At 35.0% G+C, this 20,779-nt stretch overlaps 1 protein-coding gene across 2 annotated transcripts in view; it reads left to right on the top strand.

The window, feature by feature from the left end:
• NPEPPS (aminopeptidase puromycin sensitive) overlaps positions 1-20,779 on the top strand; it is an 89,228-nt gene that overhangs the window by 46,248 nt on the left and 22,201 nt on the right. The window contains exons 3-12 of one of the 2 annotated variants that reach the window (XM_006889360.1): positions 3,383-3,504; positions 10,811-10,918; positions 12,707-12,907; positions 13,344-13,440; positions 13,540-13,573; positions 14,418-14,532; positions 16,684-16,848; positions 17,426-17,530; positions 17,963-18,023; positions 19,145-19,254. In XM_006889360.1, coding sequence (XP_006889422.1) covers positions 3,383-3,504; positions 10,811-10,918; positions 12,707-12,907; positions 13,344-13,440; positions 13,540-13,573; positions 14,418-14,532; positions 16,684-16,848; positions 17,426-17,530; positions 17,963-18,023; positions 19,145-19,254 — 1,118 coding nt within the window. The remainder of the gene's footprint in view (positions 1-3,382; positions 3,505-10,810; positions 10,919-12,706; positions 12,908-13,343; positions 13,441-13,539; positions 13,574-14,417; positions 14,533-16,683; positions 16,849-17,425; positions 17,531-17,962; positions 18,024-19,144; positions 19,255-20,779) is intronic. The other variant, XM_006889361.1, reaches the window with a different exon arrangement.

The raw sequence follows: 20,779 nt of genomic DNA, 5'->3' as shown, positions 1-20,779 counted from the left end.
GCAGTGGTTCTCACACTCAGCTGTTAACCGGCAGGTAGACATTCAAACCTACCAACTGCTACTGCTCTACAGGAGAAAGATGGGACAATCCATCAAGATTTATAAGCTTTGCAACTGAGGCAGTTCTCTTCCTCAGATATGGTGATTATCAACTGAGGCAGTTCTCTTCCTCAGATATGGTGATTATCATGTAGAAGGTATTTGTTTATATGGAGAAACACTAGCAGGTGTTAGATTTTGAAGACTGAACAGGAGACCATAAGAAATGGTAACACAAATGTAAAGACCTTTACTCCCTGTTTTAGGCTGGCTTTTCTAGAGAAGCAAAACCAACAAGGGGGTACTGTTGACAGGTACAACTGATAGTGAAGCTATGAATAGCAAATATGAACCCTGTCCTGTCCTGCACCATCCTCATAATTTCTGACATACTGAGCCCATTGCTGTGATCACTGTGTCAATCCATCTCATTGAAGGTCTTATTCTCTTTCACTGACCCTCCTCCACCTTCCCAAACATGAGGTCCCTTTCCAGTGAATGGATATATAGATAATGTGTGTGTGTGTGTGTGTGTGTGTGTGTGTGTGTGTGTGCGCGCGCGCGCGCATGCGCATGTGTACCTGCAAGAGAGAGAGACAGAGAGATTGAGAGAGGTTTATCTGAAGGAAATTACTCCTTTGCTTGCAGATGCTGGTGGCAGGGCATGCCATTGGTCTGAGAAAGCAAGGTGATGAGGAAACAGATGAAAAATTGAGATCTAACTTACTTACTGCAGGCCACACCCTTTATAAAACTATCCCTCAATCAGTTGGCCACTTATAGCAAATCCCATCAAAGAAATGATTACATGACATTAAACATTGAGGGTATATTGTCCATATCAACTGCCCAACCAGAAAATTAGTCAAATTGACACAATTTTTACCTTCACACTTCCTTTTCAAATAAATTAATGTCTGTATATGCTTTACTGACTGTGCAAAGGCATTTGACTCTGTGAATCATAACAAATTATGGCTAACAGTAAGAAGAATGGGAGTCCCAGAATACTTAATTAGTTGTGTTTATATGAAACACATACCTTGATTAAGAGGCTTTTGTCAGAATTGAGTAAGGGAAGCTGGATTCTGTGAAAGATTGTGGCATCAGGATCTAAGGAAGATAACTACAACCTTGCTAACTAAAAGGAAGGAGGGAAGATCTAAAACAAAAAAATTCTCACTACTTGACTGATAGGAAATCACTTGCTGTGCACCTGAGAGCTGGACTATGAATGAAAACGACAGAAGAATTGATGCCTTTGAGTTGTGGTGTTGGAGAAGAGTGAAGTAATAGAGGAAAAGTATAAATTGTGTATGAATAGCATTTTTGTAAAAAAAAAAAGTTTGGCAATAAATTCTTCAATATGATACTCAACTCATTGCCATCAAGTCATATCTAACTCATGACTGAGGCTTCATTTGGTTTCTGAGTCTGTAAATCACCCAGGAAAAGATCTGACAGGTGCATTTAAACTGCCAGTGAGAGGAGGAGGGAAGAAAACATGCAACAGTGACTGAACAAAAATGTAAAATGAACATCCAGAAAGACTTGGCTTTTGGGTTAGCTGCAAAACTCCCTCTATAACATGCCAATCTCTCTCCATTTCCCCTTAAAATTCTGCTATATTAATAAATATCTTGTAATTAATATTATACAATATGACACAAGTTGTGTGTTACTGTTTTTTAAACCTTAACTTGTGCTTTGTTTGAATTTCAGGTAAATACCCTTTCCAGTTCTTTTGTATTTTTTTTTTAGTATGCCACTTAAACGAAGTGAATATTTTGTGGTGGCTTGAAGGCCTTGGAGATTTAACAAGTAAAAGTATAAACAGCCATTCTTATTTAGTTATGAGTTTTACATCCACTTTTATTCCAAGTAGGAAACTTTGAAAGATTTACTATGGAATATGGCTTACATAAAAGGTATCTTACTTAACAGATGACTTAATGAAAACCGATTAGCCAGCTCCACTAATGGAACTGTAACATAAAATTCCATCAGATAGTTCCTCCTAAAGGTAGGGTTGGGGTTTTTTGGGGTTTAATAATTTGATAGACCTTTTTTATAAACTTTATTAATGTGAATATTTCTGCTTTTGAAAAAATATTAGTTTTTTTTTTTTTAGAGAAAATAGAAAGCATCTTTGAGATTTGTTTTGGTAGGGTTTTTTGGTTTTGTTTTTGTTTTTCTTGTTGTATACCATCAAATCGGACCTGATTGGCACAGGAAGAGATTGTCCCTCCTCCAGCAGAGCATCTGGTGGATTTGAACCATGCGCCTGCAGGATTGCAGTGCATCTTCTTGCCACTAGGCCACCAGAACTCGCTGAGATTTGTTTTTATTGTGATGAAATTTCACTTAAAAATAACAATTTTATAGTTAAAAAAACAGTGGCATTTAATACTTTTATCCTGTTGTGTAACTACCATTTTTTTGCCTAGTTCCAGAATATATGCATAACTCCCAGAGGAAAACCTGTGCCAGTTAAGCAGATGCTCCTATTTTAATTTTTCTATTATGAAAGAAAGTATATATACTCACAGATAACTCACTTTTAACTAAATTGGTTTTATTTTTATATAAAAATATTATGTATATTGAGGTTGCATTTGTATTAATATTCTTGATTAAAGGCATCTTTATTTTTATTAAGTTTTGAAATTATTGAAATATCTATAAAACTTTGATTTATGTACCATTCCTAATCAGATATTTATAAATATAGAAATATAGGGTGAGTGCTCTGTTTGGATCAGAGAAATTTCTTGTTTTAGGTGGTAATTATCTACCTTTCTTTTCTTGTTCCTGAAATTATCTAAAAGAAATAAAGATAAATTAAATCAGTACGGTGTAATTAACAAAAGACCTAAATTTATGTCTCTTCCTTGGTATTTATTTATTGTGTGACCTTAAGAAAGTTAGCTTATTTTTCAACCTGTTTGCTCATTAGAAAAAAATGGGGCCATATCTACAGCATTTGGAAAAAAGCACCATGCACAGTTGCATGTGTCAAGTGCTTAGTGATGTTAATTTTCTTTCCTGTATTTATATTCATGTATTGGTAGTTGAAGACTAAGTTAATAAAGAATTTTTGAAGCAGCCACTTTAACATGACTGTTTAAACATTTAGTTTAGGATTAGTCTTCCATTTACTTTAATACATACAGTATACTCTCTTCTCTCCAGTGCCCCTATAAGTATTTGATAAAGGATGAAATGATATTACCATTATAAATAATTCATGAAATCTAATATAATGTTGTATCTTGAGGACTTATTTTTTAAATTTATACTTAATATTTCTATAAAAAAGTTTTCATTTTCTCTTCAATCACAGGTACAGGAACCTTAAAGATAGATTTTGTTGGTGAGCTGAATGACAAAATGAAAGGTTTCTATAGAAGTAAATATACTACCCCTTCTGGCGAGGTGCGCTATGCTGCTGTCACACAATTTGAGGTAGGTATGGGCTGTTTATCTGTAAAATGTTACCATTCTTCAGTTAGGCATTATGAAAAAGGTTGCCCTTTGTGTGAGTGAATTTGGGGTGATTCTTTGAGGCTAGGTACATTTATTTCTATAATTTTCAGTGTATATAACAAGTTAATATGGAAACAACTGATGGCTTTTATTTCTGCACCTATGGCCTAAACTTTTTAGATGGAATTTTCTACTTGATGTATCTTTCTTTCAAGGTGTTGTAGTCTATTTACGTTCTGTTTTTTTTTTAATTTTTCTTTTTCTCTAGGTGAAATTTGTAGAGCAAATTAGTTTCCTACTTGACAGTGTGTGCATAAAGTGCTTTATAATCCTGATTGCATTCCCTGTGATGTTTCAGTGCTCCCTGTTTGCAACCAACATTTCCTAGTTTCCATTTTTGGGTGTTCGTTCTTAGCCTTCCTACCTTCTCAATCTTTACTTCCCCCCGCCCCCTTTTTAAATAATCTTCTTTTGGATAAATTATGTCCCTTCTATCTTGTATAATTGATTGTTCTAAGAAACATGTTCCTCTCAGGCATTTCTGTTTACTTTATAGGCATCTAAAGTTTGAACAGTAACTTCAGTAATAGGCTCGAGTTATGTGGAAGGTGGTCAGGATGGCACATGATAGGACAGAGTTCACGTTCATAGAGTCACTATGTACTTGACCTGACACTTAACAATAACAGTGTTTCACTGAAAATTGTGTTTTTCTGGGAGCGGCTTCAGGTTGAGGCCATAGAGTATTTTAGAGCCTTCTCAGGAGTGTTGTCTGTTATTGAACATTGTTATTGTTAGGTTCTACTGAGTTAGTTCTGACTCATTAAGACTCTTTGTGTAGCAAAACAAAGCATTGTCTAGTTCTGTGCCATCCTCACAGTCACTACTGTTTTTGAAACCATTGTTCCAGCCCTGTGCCAGTGTGCCTTGTTGACAGTCTTTCTCTTTTTCTGCTGATCCTCTACTTTTTCAGGCATGATGTCCTCCTCCCTTAGTGGTTGACTCTCCTGATGTCCAAAGTATATAAGATGAAGTTTTGCTCTCTTCTAATCTAAGAAACATTCTGGTTTCCCTTCTTCCAAAACAGATTTGTTGGTTTTTCTGACAATTCTGGGTATATTCTTCACAAATACCATAATTCAGAGGTATCTGTTATTTCATAAGCTTCTTATTCAGTGTCTAGCTTTCATAGTTGCCCGATGCACTACATTATTTGATCCTGATTGCTGCTTCTATAGGCATTAACTGTGGGTCCAAGTAAATTAAATCCTTCACAAGTTCAGTCTTTCCTCCATTTCGCTTTATGTTGCTTATTAGTCTAGTGTTGTTGTTGTTAAGTGCCATTGAGTTGCAGGCTACTTATAGCGACTCTATGAAGGAGAGTCCTCAACGCTTGGGTGTCTCTCATCCTCTCTCCAGGTTCATAGGGTTTCCGGAGGCAAGCTATTATGGAAGTGGATGCCACTCCTCCTTCCAAGCTTGTTTTAATCTGGGAGCTCCACCCCACTCTCTGTCCACATTGAGTAATCAGCCATTAATGCATTTGACACATCGTTGTCAAAATTAGTCCAACAGAGACAATTTTGTTTTATGTTAAAGTAAAATCAATACGAAGGCTTCAGGCTTTCTTCATTTTTGTATTTAAATTATTTCAGTGCTCATTTCTAGTCCTTTTGAGCACTTCTTCATACAAGAATGATTGTTATAGTATATCTCCAAATTACTTGTCATTGTGTTGGTAGTTGGCTAGCTCCAAATAACTTGTTTTGTCATTACTGTCATGGCTGTAATTTAACTTTCACATTTATATCTATATGGAATTGAGTTTGGTGTGTGGTCAGAGGTCAAGGTAGATAAACACATCTAAATGACTCTGCTTATTGAACATTTTCTTATTGAACATAATATAATAGAAGCCAACCGTACACAAGGTTTTTCTAAGACCAAATAAGACAAAAACAAAGCCACTTCATAATTTTCATCTAAGCTTGTTGTAAGGTGCTGACAAGTTGATTTTGACTCGTAGCAACTTTTTTTCATAACAGATCTCAACCTTGCCCTCTGCTCCACATTCTTCATGCTCTCTGACATGCTCCAGCCCATTGTTATAGTCACTCTCAGTGCATCTTTTTGAGGGTCTTTCTCTTTCTGTGACCTTTTTCAGCATAGTATCTTTTCCCGAAGGACTGGTTCCGCCTAACAGCATGCCCAGTGTGAGATGATGTTTTACCATCTTTGCCTCTATGAAATACCCTATGTGAACTTTCTCCAAGACAAGGACATCATTCTTGTTCTTCAGCACTTTGGAGAGGACTTGGGTAGCAGATTCTTCCAAAGCAATACACATCTTTTGATTTCTTAACTATTATTACCTTGAATGGTGATTATGGATCCAGCTAAATGAAATTGACAGCTTTAATGTTTTCTCTGTTGGTCATGATGTTGCCTTTTCGTCCTGTGGTGTGAATTTTTGTCTTTTCACATTTAGATGTAATCTATATTGAAGACTAGTTTTTTTTTTATCTTCTGCAGCACATATCTTAAATCCTCTATTTTCTGTAAGCAAGGTTGTGTAATACGTAAAATTGTTCTCCCTTTCTGAGAGCACCCTCTGCTGTGAGTCCTTGCTTCCTTAACTCTCCCTCACTTAACCCAAACAAACTCAAATTGAATAAGTTACTTTCTTAGCACTCATACTGAGACATTTTCCCAACCATGATTTCCTAAGTTACATGTTCCTCCTTGCTACAATTAGTAGCAAATTCCATTTGTTCAACTATAGTTGAAGGATAGTCAATTGACTTAAAAGTTTTCCTTTTTTATGTATATTGCTGCAAAGTTTTTTGGCATCTCATTTTGTTAAAGGGGGTAGTCCCAGGCTTGAATGTTTGGTTTCCCTTTGTAGGGAGAATTTTTTGTTTCATATTTTTTCCCCTATTGCTTTTTAAAATTATTTCTTTGACCTTGAAAATTCAAAGAAAATTTCTGGATGTTCATATTACATTAATTTTGCCTGGTACTTGGTAATACTGTCCCTATGTCCCCTATTCCATTTTCAGATTCAGGTCTTTCTGTAATTTAGCAAAATTTTCTCCATTACAGCTTCAGTTTGTTAACAGAATTGAAAAAGAAATAGCACCACATTAGTTGTGGGAGACTTTAATACAATACTCTCATCAAAGGATAGGTCAACTCAAAAGAAACTTAACTTTTCTGGGAATATGTAAGAGCTAAATACTGTTGTTGTTATTGTTATTAGGTACCAAGGAGTCAAAATTAACTCGCGCTGACCGTATAAACACGAGATCTGAACCCTGCCCTATCCTTTGTCATCTTTATCTTCTCCAGCACATGTGAGCTCATTCCTGTGTGCTCGTCCATCTGGGTGATGATCTTCCCCTCTTTTGCTGACCATCCATCTTTCCAAGCATGATGTCCCCCTCCAAAGCATAGCTTCTCCTAGCAATATGCCCAAAGTATGTGACATGAAGCTTTATCACCTTTGCCTCCAAGTAGCACTCTCACCATACCTTCTCCAAGACCTATCTGTTCTTTTCTGCACTCCATGGGATATTCAGAAAGTACTCTTTTCCTCCATCACAGCTCCACGGCATCATTTCTTTTTTTGTCATCCTTCTTCATTGTCCAGCTCTCAGATGAATAGCAAGTGATTGGAAAGACCATAGCTTGAATCAGGGTACCTTAGTCTTCAAACTAGTATCATTCGGCCACCATATTGGAAATGTATGTGTCTGTTTATTTGTTTCTTAAGTTTTAGTATTTCATACACTTCCGAATTTTCTTGTATCCAATTAACCATTTTGAGGCCTGACTTCCAAAGGTTCAGCTCTTGTATCTCTTGTCTTTTTCTATTTATACTTTCTTGTTATTGATACCGTAGATGCTTATTCATCATCTTCGTGTTCCTAACTTCCAAACTTTTACATATAAAACTCAAGATTTACATGTCCCACTGACAAAGGAGATTAATCAGAACTGGCTTTGACAAGCACTGTGGCAATTGGACTATTAAAACAGACATTCGGGGTAGGGGGGGAAGAAGAACGAACTGGGGAGGAGGGTAGAGAAAACAGTGCAACAGTGAAGGAATGAAAACCCAAAATCTCTGTAAATGTTCATTAAAACTAATAAAATTTAATAATAAAAAAAAAGATTTACATGTCCAATTGTCTATGTTGTGTTTTTGCTTTGCTGCCTTACTACACTCTTAAATTCAATATATCCAAAGCCAAAGTTACTGCTTTTCTTTTCCAATAATTTCTCTGTAATAAACTTAGCATATGACTCAAAAAAAGAAAGAAACTTAACAAAGATGCAGAAGACCTAAATTACACATTCAGCCAACTCGACCTTGCGCATGTAATCCGAGTATTGCACTCAACTAAAACTCAATTCACTTTCTTCTCAAGATTGGCACATGGCACATTTTCCAGAATTGATTACATATGAGGGCACAAATCAAGCCTCAAAAAAATACATCTTCAATTTGGTCCTGTTTTGATAACTTTCAAAAATATCAGATAAAAATAGTTTAAGCTCTGGTGTCTCTGTTCTTCAAATATACCTTTACTTGACCCTTTGAGTATTTTAGAAACGTTTCAGCTTTGTTTTTCATACTATTCATTTGTATAGTGTAAACTCATTTCTCTTTTTTTCTTTTTCTTATAACTTTAATAACATTAATTTTTTCCTTTTTTTTATATTTATAATTTTTTTTTAACAGAGGTTTTGGATTTCCATTCATTCATTGCTGCAATTTTCTCCCTGCCCACCCCTCCCCACCAGCTTGCTTCCCCCTCCGGAGAGAGAAGAAAAGAAAAAAAAATTCCTTCATTAGTATACAATTCCCATGTTCCTTCCCTCCACCCCAAGTACACTTCTCTATGCAACCTTAATTCTGGATTCCTTTGCTAACCATAATACTCAATCATATATCACTTCTAATCTGTTCTTTCCCTCATCTGTTTCAATACAATATACATAATTATCCAGTTTTTTCTGTCATACCCCCACCCTGATGTCAGACCCATTCTACAACAGTGGCACCATGCAATATTTGTCCCTTTGTGACTGAGATATTTCACTCAGCATAATGTCCTCCAGGGTCACCCACTTTGAATAATATTGTGTGAGTTCCTTGTTTTTCAATGCTGCATAGTATTCCATTGTGTGGATATACCACAGCTTCTCTATCCATTTGTTTGTTGATGGGCCCTTAGGCTGCTTCCAACTCTTTGCTATTGTAAACAAAGCTGCTATAAACATGGGTGTGCATATATCTGCTTGGATGGCAGACATGGTCTCTCTGGGGTATATTCCCAGTAATGGTACTGCTGGGTCAAATGGTATCTCTGTTTGCAATTTTTTGAGAAAGCGCCACACCGCCTTCCACAATGGTTGCACCATCTTACATTCCCACCAACAGTGAATAAGAGTTCCAGTTTCTCTACATCCTCGCCAGCATTTGTTGCTTGCTGTTCTGTTATATTTTGCTATTCTTACTGGGGTGAGATGGTATCTCATAGTTGTTTTGATCATTTCTCTCTTTTTTATGATTTACGTTCTCCTTGCTTTTCTTTTCTTGAAGAAAATTACTATAAAGTTGCTTATTTTCATTCTTTCTTTAATGGTGCATAATCTTGTCAATAGTTGCAGTCTATGATTTTGTCCAGTTTACTAAAAAGGGGTTTTTTTTTTTGTTGTTGTTGTTTTTTAATATCTAGAAATGTTCTATGGAATAATTAAATTTCATTTTAACAGATGTTGACTGGTTTTTTTAAAAAAGGATGAGGACCATTTTGGTAGATCAAGTAGTAACAATTTTTTTTTGTTAAAAAACTTCTTTGCTGTCCATTTCTGAGGCTGTAAATCACATGTGAGGACATTGCTCACCTTTCTCCCTCAGAGCTGGAGGTGAATTTGAACTACCAGAGAGGCTGAGCTTTTGGATTAGCAGTGCCAACTCCTATGGATGAAGCAGCTGAGTTTCCAGTCCTTTGTTTGTGGTGGTGTTCACTGCCATCAGTTGGAAGTGACTCATAGCTGACCCTCAGTCGATTTTCAGAATCTGTACATCAAAAGGAGATAACCTATTTTTATCTCGGGGAGCAGCTAGTATATTCAAAACACCTATCTTTGGGTTGGCAGCAGAGTTTGCTACCCAGTAGGCCACCTGAGATGTCTATTTCATGTATCATTTTTTAAAAATATAATTTAACTAGTTAATTGTTTGAGTTAGTAGAGTGTTCATCTTTATTCCTGTTACTGCCTTCCCAGGTAAAGAGCACATTTAAAGATTGATTTTCTTTTTTAAATTATTTGTGTGTGTGTGTGTGTGTACCGTCAAATTGGATCTGACTGGTACAAGAGTAAATTGTCCCCCTTTCTCCAGTAGAGCATCTGGTGGATTCGAACTGTGCACCTCTGGGATTGCAGGGCAGTTTCTTGCCACTAGGCTACCAGAGTTCGCCAATATTTTTATTTTTAAATAATGGCCAGAGGGACAATCTCTGGTATTTTCCAAGCCTTGAATTCCTAGAGTGTTCTGTTATTGATTCTCCTATGCTCTGTACATTTGCTGGTGTGGTGACAATCGTAAGGATTGTGTTTGTTTTTTTGTCAGCATCAACCTTATTGCCTGGCACTAAGGAGAAAGTATATACAAGTATTCCCATTTTTCGAAAGTTTCTTTAATCCCACACCGCTTTTACCAAAGACCTTTGTTAGTATCTGTTTAGAAAAGAAGTCCCAAGAAGGTTTTTGTTCTCATGAAAGGACAAAAGAAAAGGGGAGGGGGGGAGTGTGAAAAGTAAAGCTAGAATTCAGGCCTTGTTTGTAGCAAGTTATTAAAAAAAGAGCCTTCAGTGCTTTTGTAAGCGGGAGAGTGGCATTTCCAGGTGGCTTGCCTGGGACCTACATTTAACATCTCAGCACCAAGCCATCATAGTTTTTAAGTATGTCTGTGAACACTGTATGCTGTATTTTAGGGTGTTTTTAGATTGATGTGCTATTTTGTAGCTTATTTTTTTAAGGGTTAGAAATGCCCCCAAATTTTCCCCATATCAGTTTTAATGGTAATTAATTCTTCACTTTATGTCGTTTCAACTTAGGAAAGAAATAGTCCATTTTCAGTTACTAGCAAAACTAGTATTTTAATAAGTCCAGCAAAGAATGAGTGAATGCTAGAAAAAGAGAGATGGCTGTTACTTTGTGAAATCGCCTGTTAAGTTAATTAATTTATATTATGTAATTTCCTTTTCTTAAGGCTACTGATGCCCGGAGAGCTTTTCCTTGTTGGGATGAGCCTGCCATCAAAGCAACTTTTGATATTTCATTAGTTGTCCCTAAAGACAGAGTTGCTTTATCAAATATGGTATGTATGTGTTTGTAAGTATATTTAAATTTTTAATATGCTTTTAGCAATTTTGTTTGCTGGTTAGGTAGAATAACATGAAACCACCCAGAACCATCCTTGTTATGTTATCATAACACAAAAGTCAAGATTTCTTTATTCCAAATAGGCCTTATTTTTCTTAATTGCTTTATGTAGTAGGATTGTCTTTTAATTTGGAGATCTAGGTAAGTGACAAATTTAAAGAATTATTACCTAGAAGAAAAAAAAATACAACTTCCTTACTAATTGGAAAGATATGAGTACTTAATGAAATGTATTTAGATTGTATTGGCTGATTATATTCTTGGCATATGCTCTCTTTACCCATATCACTTATCTCATTCATAAATAGCGAAAACATTCATCACTTACAGTTTATTGTCTGTGACACCTTCTTTAAGATAGAAAATAGCCAATAGATTATAGTAATATGTCTACAGGAAACTAGAAGAAGCCTGCTGTGCCACAAAATAACTGTTTCTTGTCCTCCTTGATGGAGGAAATTCCACAGGTAGAACTGTTTTTTGTTTTTTTCTCAGATATTCTCAGAAAAGAGACAGATGCATTAAACTTGAATATTCCTTTATAATTAAGAGGAAATTAATTTATTAGGTCTGTTCTTGAGCAAGTCGTCTTGGAGAAAAGAATTAGGTTAAAGTGTAAAGGAACTTAAGAACCTGAATAGGGGAAAGAAAGAGAACGTCAAAGAGAAATTAAGAGTTTTAAAGGTAAAATATAGACAGTTTCTCAGTGGTGCAAGTAGTTAACATGCTTAGCTTTTAATGGAAAGAGTGTGGTTTAGAACCTACTCCAAAGTGTGTTGGAAGAAAGACCTGGTGATCTGCTTCCCCAAATTCAGCCATTGAAAACTTTCTGGTACCCTGTTCTATTTTGACACATGTGGGATTACCATGAATCAGTGGCCTTGAAAACAACTTGAAAACAACTACACTTTTTTGGGGGGGTAAATTAGAGATTTCTTCTTAGGTTTTCTTGGAGTCTACTTTGATACAGAGAATACATAGAGAAATCTGTTCTCTTTAAAGTATCAGATTTCACAAATATGTTTATATTAGTAATTCTCTCCTGACCTTATTTCACTTCAAAATAAATGTGCGGGTCTTATTTTAAACACACTAGTATTCTTTGATTTTGTTGTTTGTTGTTATGCACTGTCTAGTCAGAGCCCAACCCATAGTTGACCTTCCAGTGGGTCTTTAGAAGCAGTAATCACACAAATTGCCCATCTTTCTCCCATGGAGTAGCTGATTGGTTCAAACCATATACCTTTGTGTTGGGAGCACAATTCCTTACCACTAAGTCACCAGAGCTCCTTTTTAATTTTTGATAGGTATCTGGAAAAGTTGATTCCTTTTTCAGTCAGTTTCTGACACATTTAACACTTCAATCCTTATAATGTGAGTGATCACTTTCTTTCCTGAAAAGAACATCTTGCTTTTACTCTCCATTTCTACTGACAGCATACTGTGAGGTCTGGTTTCAGCTTTGTCTTTCCAGGGGTCCTTTACCCCTCTTCCATCTTCTTTCCTTTTCCCTTTCACTTTTTGCACAGTCTTTCAGTAGCTTTGCCTCTGTCTTAATACCTTAATAAACCTTTTCACTTGTTTTTCTAAAAAGAAAAGAAACATCTTGACAGTTTAAGCGCCATATAAATAAGGTTAAAAATGAGCAGGTTCAAGCAGAGAGGCAGTAAAGCCTACAGATTTTCTTAATATACTTAATATAATAATTTTTTTTCTTTTTAAGAATGTAATTGATCGAAAACCATACCCTGATGATGAAAATTTAGTGGAAGTGAAGTTTGCCAGAACACCTGTTATGTCTACATATCTGGTGGCGTTTGTTGTTGGTGAATATGACTTTGTAGAAACAAGGTCAAAAGATGGTGTTTGTGTCCGTGTTTACACCCCTGTTGGCAAAGCAGAGCAAGGAAAATTTGCGTTAGAGGTAAATGTACTTGAAGAGGATTGTTCCAACAGTCCATAACTCCAGGTTGGGGAATTTACATTTCTGATCAATTATTAGTACAGTTGTTTATAATTTAGTCTATAATTTGTTGTGACACTTTGGTTTTATTTTTTATGTAATTTTAGAATACTAACCTTGGTGTTACAGTAACATTTTAAAGAAAATTACTAAAAGAATAGGAATGGAATTTATCCAGGGAATGGGTGGGAAAAGATGTAATGATATTCTTGACACCAAGTTAGAAATGGAATAAAATGGGACCGATATTTACAAAGCCTGGGCAAAGACAGTGTTTGGAGGGTTAGTTTCTAGTAACTTGAGATATTTTAGACTGCAACAGGATTCCTTTGCGGATTTCTACATGAATTAACAATAAAATATTTATCAAGTAGTACTTTTGTTTATACTTTTATAGGTTGCTGCTAAAACCCTGCCTTTTTATAAGGATTACTTCAATGTTCCTTATCCTCTACCTAAAATTGATCTCATTGCTATTGCAGACTTTGCAGCTGGTAAAGTAAATTTCATTTTATTGTTGAATTGTAGTAGCTTAAATTTTGTGATTTTGAGGAGTAAGTATATCAATAAATGTTTGTGTTTATTTTATAAAGGTGCCATGGAGAACTGGGGCCTTGTTACCTATAGGTATGTTAATATTGTGTTTCCCTGCCTTATCTTTTTAAGCACTGATTTTTATAAAGGGCTTCGCTCCTAATCATGATTGAGTAGCTTCGGCTTTATGATCTGTTGTAAATTTTCTTTTTTGTGCACACTTCAGAAATGCGTATGGACACCCTCTGGTGCTACTGCTATCTGAGGGTGTAAGATTTTAAAATGAGCATCTGGCATCCCTGGCATTTTTAGATGTATTCTTAACTGAGTTTCTAATTTCAGTACCTCCTCTTCCTTCCAGTAGTTTTGTAGCTGTTTCTCCAACTTGAAGAACCCTCCCTAATTTCACTTAACCAGAGAAGTTTTACATGTCTGTCACCACAATATAAACATTTGTGTGGGTTATGTAATTTTGGGGGGGGGTGTTATGTAATTTTTAAAGCAGAGTCCGTAAACAAGATTTTGTGTTCTTCTTTGATTTGCCTTCTTAGGACTAAGTTTTGAACAACCTGCTCAGTGTCCTTTTTGTGACTATGAAGTATATTCTTCCTCTCCTTTTAATGGAAGAATTCTTTCTTCTTTGGCATAATAATCTCTAATTCCTAAGACAGAGTTCTTCTGAAAATGCAAGCTTACCTATCAACAAACTGATAGTTAAGCTTGTGTCATCTTTAACTTTTATTGTATGAATTTTATTGTGATGATATTTAATCTTCCTGAAACTTTTTCTAAGTTGCTCTGAGGAAATATTTTAATGATATCTCCAAAGCCTACCTTGACTATCTCATTTACTGTTTGAATCTCCCCAATTTGTGCATGCCAGTTTTTATTGTAATACTTTTATTGTTTTATTTTGGTTTTTGTTTTTTAAACACAGAGAGACTGCATTGCTAATTGATCCCAAAAATTCCTGTTCTTCATCACGCCAGTGGGTTGCTCTGGTTGTGGGACATGAACTCGCCCATCAATGGTTTGGAAATCTTGTTACTATGGTATTTAATATTTTTAAGTGCTCAAATATATTTATCTTCATCCTGCAGCACATTAATTTGGCTATTAATATCCAGGTTTGGCTGGAACATTGTGCTAAAAAAACAGTTGAGTAAAGAAAAAATTATTTTTAAAGATCTCCCTTAAAAAGTGTTTATTAGAATCTCTGTGTTCATCATGAGTATATTATACACAGCCTTCATTCCTTAGAAAATACTTCTTAAACAGGCATAGGATTTGCCTACAAATGGCGGGGGGGAGGGTGAAGTCAAGATACCAATTTGAAAGAAACTAAAGAGATTTTCTTAGAGATGAGTTACTTATGCAGTGAAATTCTAATTTAACTGTATTTTTAAAGTCATATTTATTACATAGTTCACTAGCTTAAAAGTAAAAAATACTATGGTCTTTTACAAGCTGAAAATGTACTTAGGGATTAGTTTTTTCATTGCTGAAGTGTTAGATCGAAATTGAAGAGAAATAAAAGCAAAGCAAATGGCAGAGTACCTCTCAAGTGAATTAAAGAAATCTAACTAGATCATTAAAATTTTGTTTATTAAAATGTTTCCTGTGAATTATCTGTGTCCATCAGTTGTGACTTTTTACTTTTATCCTAAATAAGTTTCATCTGTAGAAGCCAGCAGTGTTTGAGTTTGAGAGCACAGGCTGAACACATTGCCGCAAATGATGGCAAGTGTGTTTCTAAGCACGGTCATCAATTTAAAAGTGTGCAGCAACGTGTTAGTAAGCAAAAGAACTGACGATTTTGCTGTCAGCTCATAGCATTTAGGCTGCTGTAGACTAGAACCTATCTTGGAAATTACTTTAATCCATATGTTACATAAATTAAGAAGAAAGTAAATACATTTAACCATGTCTGAGAAAGTTTCCAAAGAAAGTCAACCCCCTTTCCTTGCTCATTATACAGCAAGCTTTCTACTTCCTATCAAACAGAATATTTTCACTCAGATTTTAAAACACTTTTAAATTTTATAATCTTATTTTGAAACCAAATTTATCTTTAAATAGAGGAAATATGTTATCTCGTACTACTTTTAAAGAGCTTATATTAGATTTTGGCAGCTATTCTAGTTATTAAAGATCTTTAGTGGTTTCACATTTAAGTGCTTCGTTGATACTCAGTGACTACAGGAAAAGGCAACTGTAAAGATTACAGCTTCAGAAAGCCTTTCAAACAGTCTTACTCTGTCAGATATGTCCTGGAAATTACCTGAATTGCACCCAGTAATAACATTCTAGCTATTATATGTTGATGATTTCATAAACTGAAATTCTGAAGGTTGGGTTTAACTGCACCGGCTTATCTTTTGTGAGGCAACTCTTCTTCTCTTTGTGAGGTGACTCGTTAAATAGCATAAAGCATTTAAAAAGCCACATATCACTTAATGGAGAAAATATTTAATCTTTTCAAATTTTAAACAGGCCCTTTGTTTTCTTCATCACATTAGTCCTTTGGCACCTGTCTTGCATTCATACATTGCTTTCTTTACATTGGTTTTTCTGTGACTCCGTATAATTCTTTATCTGTTTCACTCCTATAAGTTCTTAAGTTAGAATTGTAGTATTCTGTAAATATTTAAATACCATTCATAGCTGAACTACTTATCCCCAAGACATTTGTTATTTTCACATAATCCTTGTATCAGCAGTACAGTTTTTCTTTTTTTGTCTAAAAAGTCTAACCTGTCAATCAAAAATTAATTTTCTCAGTCATGGAAATAGTTTTCACTTCACATTGGGTAACCTTGTTTTCTTTAAAGGAAATATTTTACTAAACTAAATTTTTATAATTTTTTTTGAATTCTTAAATATATCTGTGTTCTCGTTTCCCACATGACAGATTTATTTTTTAGTGTCTCATTTCCCCTCCAACACACACATTTTCTGTTTTTGGTAGTAAAAAGTGGTAGATATTTAACAATGTTTTAATAATGTCCCTCAGGCATAATATTACTAATTGGCCTTTCCTGGTATCTCTTGATAGGCTTCTCTTTGTTAAAAGATTTACTAAGTGTTTTTAATTATAATTCATTAGGTTGTTAGATTTGGAGTAGAAAGGACATTGAGTTTTCAAACTAGTGGAATTGAAAAACATTTCAGGATTTTTATGCATCTTCATCTTTTCTGTTTAGGAATGGTGGACTCACCTTTGGTTAAATGAAGGCTTCGCTTCCTGGATTGAGTATCTGTGTGTAGACCACTGCTTCCCAGAATATGATATCTGGACTCAGTTTGTTTCTGCTGATTATACCCGGGCCCAGGAGCTTGACGCCTTAGATAACAGTCATCCAATTGAAGTGAGCCACATTTTCTCCCTGTTGGTCTTTGTTTTGACTGCTCCCATTTTTAGTGACATAAGTGCTTTGTGAGAGGGATACTTAAGACTCTGAAAAGAAGAAAGAATTGCATGGCTTGTTTCACTTTACTTGCTTTTGTAGTTCTGTGGTCTCAGTCTTGAATAGCTAGGCATAATAGGTTCTAAATAATCTTTCTTTTTAATATTGGCATTAGAAAAATTTAGTCTTTGTACAGGCAAGCATATTGTACTTTTACATATTCACCAAAATAACTTTTTATTAAGCAATATGGGAGAATGAGTGGAGAAAATCAGGTATTTTTATCTCTCTCTTTCTGTCCTGAGAATAAACAGATCTGTAATGCAGAGGTGAGCCAGGACCAGAACCAAGGCTTTGGGAGACCATTTTTTGTGTGTAATAACCATGCAGTATAATGAATAATGGTGCATTATGTCTGAGCAAAAGGCAGTAAAAGTTTCTTATGAGTTAGAAGGGTTTTCCTAGAAAGCTTTTTATGTAATTCAGTGTTACAGGCTATCTGCTTCCTGTCATAATCCTTCATCACAATGTCTGCCAGGTCAGTGTGGGCCATCCTTCTGAGGTTGATGAGATATTTGATGCCATATCCTATAGCAAAGGTGCATCTGTCATCCGAATGCTGCATGACTACATTGGGGATAAGGTAAGAAAGCCTTTTTTTTTTTTTTAATAGTCCATTCTTTTATGGTGAAATAGTAGAGTTTTGCAAACTATTTTATTTATTTGGAATAAGTTCCTAGATATTTTTCTGTACTATAAATGGACATACCATATTCTGGTTTACCTTCCTTTCTCTTTATGTTGACTATACTGATTTTTAGCTGAGTGATGTGCAAGTGTATTTGGAGATAGGGAAGAAGAGACATTTAAAAGCAAGGGTAGAAGGCACAGATGCTTTCTTTGTAGTTTTTCTTCAATGTTGTATTCTGAAAAGGCAGTAGGCATTAAATGGAAATAAGTGTTTTATGTACATGTAACACTCAAGAAATTTGCTTTTGAATACTAATATGCAAGTGTGTACTAAAAATGATGAGATCTGACTCTTGGATTTTTAAAAATTGTGTTTTTTTTTCAGGACTTTAAGAAAGGAATGAACATGTACCTAACAAAATTCCAACAGAAAAATGCTGCAACAGGTAATCTTTAATAATTTCATGTACCAATGAAGAGGATAAAAGTACCCAACCCAAGAAGGGACTTTGTCTTTTTGCTCTAAATGTTTAACTTTCCATGTGATGAACATAAAATAAAATTGTGTTATTTGAAACCATCTAGTTAAGTCATCATAAATAAGGAGCTCTCCTTTTGAGCTCTGGTTGCCTAGTGGAAAGAAGCTGCACTGCAATCCCAAAGGCACGTGACGTGGTTCCTTACTTTCCTGATTTCACCCCTGAAATTCTATGTTTGCCTACTTACTTATTGCCAAGAAGTCTTTTTTCCCCTTCAGTTTTGCCTCTCACACTGAGGTGAATTGTTTTTCTGTAAGTGCGTGTCTAAATGTATCATCCTAGTGATTGAATATATTTGATATATCCCATAACTTTCAAGGGAAAGTCTGTGCTACTTCTTGGCAAGACTTTGGAGGTCTTAATACTTTACTATTTTTACATGCACTATTTCCTTCTACCTGGATGCTTTTCTATTTTTTTCTCTCTGATGAACTGTTTATCATTAAAATACAGATCAGAAGTCACCTTTTATGAAGCTTTTATATTAAGAACTTTTCCTTTGTGTATGCCACCATTCTCACATTTCTTATATATATTATATACATTTATTTTTACATTTCATTATATTTATCACATATTATATTCCTGCTTTCTTTTCCTTACCACTAATGATATTTGACTATGTCAGTATTACTTCAGTCTAATTAGTGTTAAATATTTGAAACTTTTGTTGATTGAATTGTTATAATAGGCTTATGTGTGTGAATTATATATTAATAGCAATGTTGAACAGGTTTCAATTTTGCTTACTTGTCTTCTTGATTGAAGTCATCTGTTTGTCTTGTTTCTTAAAATTTTTCACATAAATTGGCACAGTTAGTAACATTTTAACATGTGAGTTTTTATAGAAAAGTTTACTTAATGGTGCAGTGGGAGTATTTTGCCCCCTGTTGTTTCCTAAATCTGAAGGAACCAAATAATTGGTCAACAGTGGTGATGCTGCAATATTAAGAGTTAAGTAGCATTTCTGTTTTGTTTAGGAAATGAAATTGTAAACACTTTAAATTTTCATTGTATTTATTTTCTAGAGGATCTCTGGGAAAGTTTAGAAAATGCCAGTGGTAAACCCATAGCTGCTGTGATGAATACCTGGACCAAACAAATGGGATTTCCCCTCATTTATGTGGAATCAGAGCAGGTATACTTATAAAAATTCTTCCATTTGTTTGATACTATGTTATGTGGAATTCAATACATTTTAATTAAATTTACTTATCTGTATTTTATATAGTCAAAGTGACATTTAAATCAAGCCTTGTCTGAGTTTTTTTGTCATTGAGAAGCTACACAGTAAAACACAAACCAACACATTACTATTTCATGACATTTGATTATGTTATTTAACTTGTGCTACCATTCTCACCATCATTTTCTGAGTCATTTCTCCCCTGGTCTCTTAACAAGAATTCATGCTGTCTAATCTTTTGAGGTGATGTTGTCACTTTGATCCCATGTATGAAGTTAACCTAGAGTATTGTATGGTTTTAAGAAGATTTCAAAGGATATTTTTGTAAACCAACTCTGTTCTCAGTGACTTGCTGTCTCTAAGTTATTTTCCCTGAACATCGTTAAAATTATACATGCCTAATAGGATACAGTGTATGTGACTCTTATATGCAAACAAATATAAAATTAAAAAAAAACTAAAAAGGGAAGAAATGAGTTTCTTGAGCTGCATATAGAATTAATTGCCATCCAGTTTTAGAAAGGAGGATTCATCAATCTTTGCTGTGTTTGATTGTTCTTATGGTCCTACATTGTTTGTGAAACAGTATGTTTTTCGTAGTTTTTTGATGTAACAATCACTAAGTTAACAAATGACAATTACAAAGTTAACAAAACTTCCAAAATGGACTCAGATCTATACTGGACATTTTAATGCAGACCTTTGTAAGTTATTCTTTCATAGCCAAGCCTTGACAATAAACATAGGACTTTTTATTAATGAAGTATACACATTAGGGAAATTGCTTAGTTAAGTTTTCTAAGAATTTGAAAAGACAATTTAAGGAATACAGTTGATCATATCTAGTGGGAAGCTGGGGTGTCGAAGAGGATTGAATATACCGTGGACTGCTAGGAAAACAAACAGGTTTGTTCCAGAGAGAGTGAAGTCGGGCTGCTTCTTGGAGGAAAGGATTCTGAAGCTTTGTCTGACATACATTGGACATGTTGCAATGTCCTTGGAGAGGGACATCATGCTCGGGAGGGTGGAGGGACAACGCAGGAGAGGAAGACCCTCGATGAGATGGATTGATTTAGTGACTGGGATAATGGGGGTAGTTGTGTCGGAGATTGTGAGATTGGCACAGGATAGAACAGAGTTTAGGGCTGTTGTACATAGGGTCGCCTCGACGGCACATAACAACAGTGGAAAAGAATACCTATAAACTTAGTGGCATACCACTGTCAAAATTTGTTTCTTTCTAATCTTTCTCTGTTTTGAACTAATCTATCATAGGTAATGGCTGGTAAAACTTGATGTCAAGGCTCCTTATAAATAAGTAATCTCTTCATTTGTCCTTTTTAAAAAAATTAATTTAATGAACGTTTACAGACACTTAGGGTTTCCACTCATTCATTGTTGCACTTTTCTCCCTGCCTACCGCCTCCTCCCCAATTTGTTCTTTTTTTTGAAAAGTTAAAAGAAAAATTCTTTTTTT

This window comes from Elephantulus edwardii, unplaced genomic scaffold (genome assembly GCF_000299155.1).
Source record: "Elephantulus edwardii isolate Elephantulus edwardi_28Jun2011 unplaced genomic scaffold, EleEdw1.0 scaffold00077, whole genome shotgun sequence".
NCBI classification, from domain to species: Eukaryota; Metazoa; Chordata; class Mammalia; order Macroscelidea; family Macroscelididae; genus Elephantulus; species Elephantulus edwardii.
This window is presented reverse-complemented; position numbering and strand designations above follow the sequence as displayed.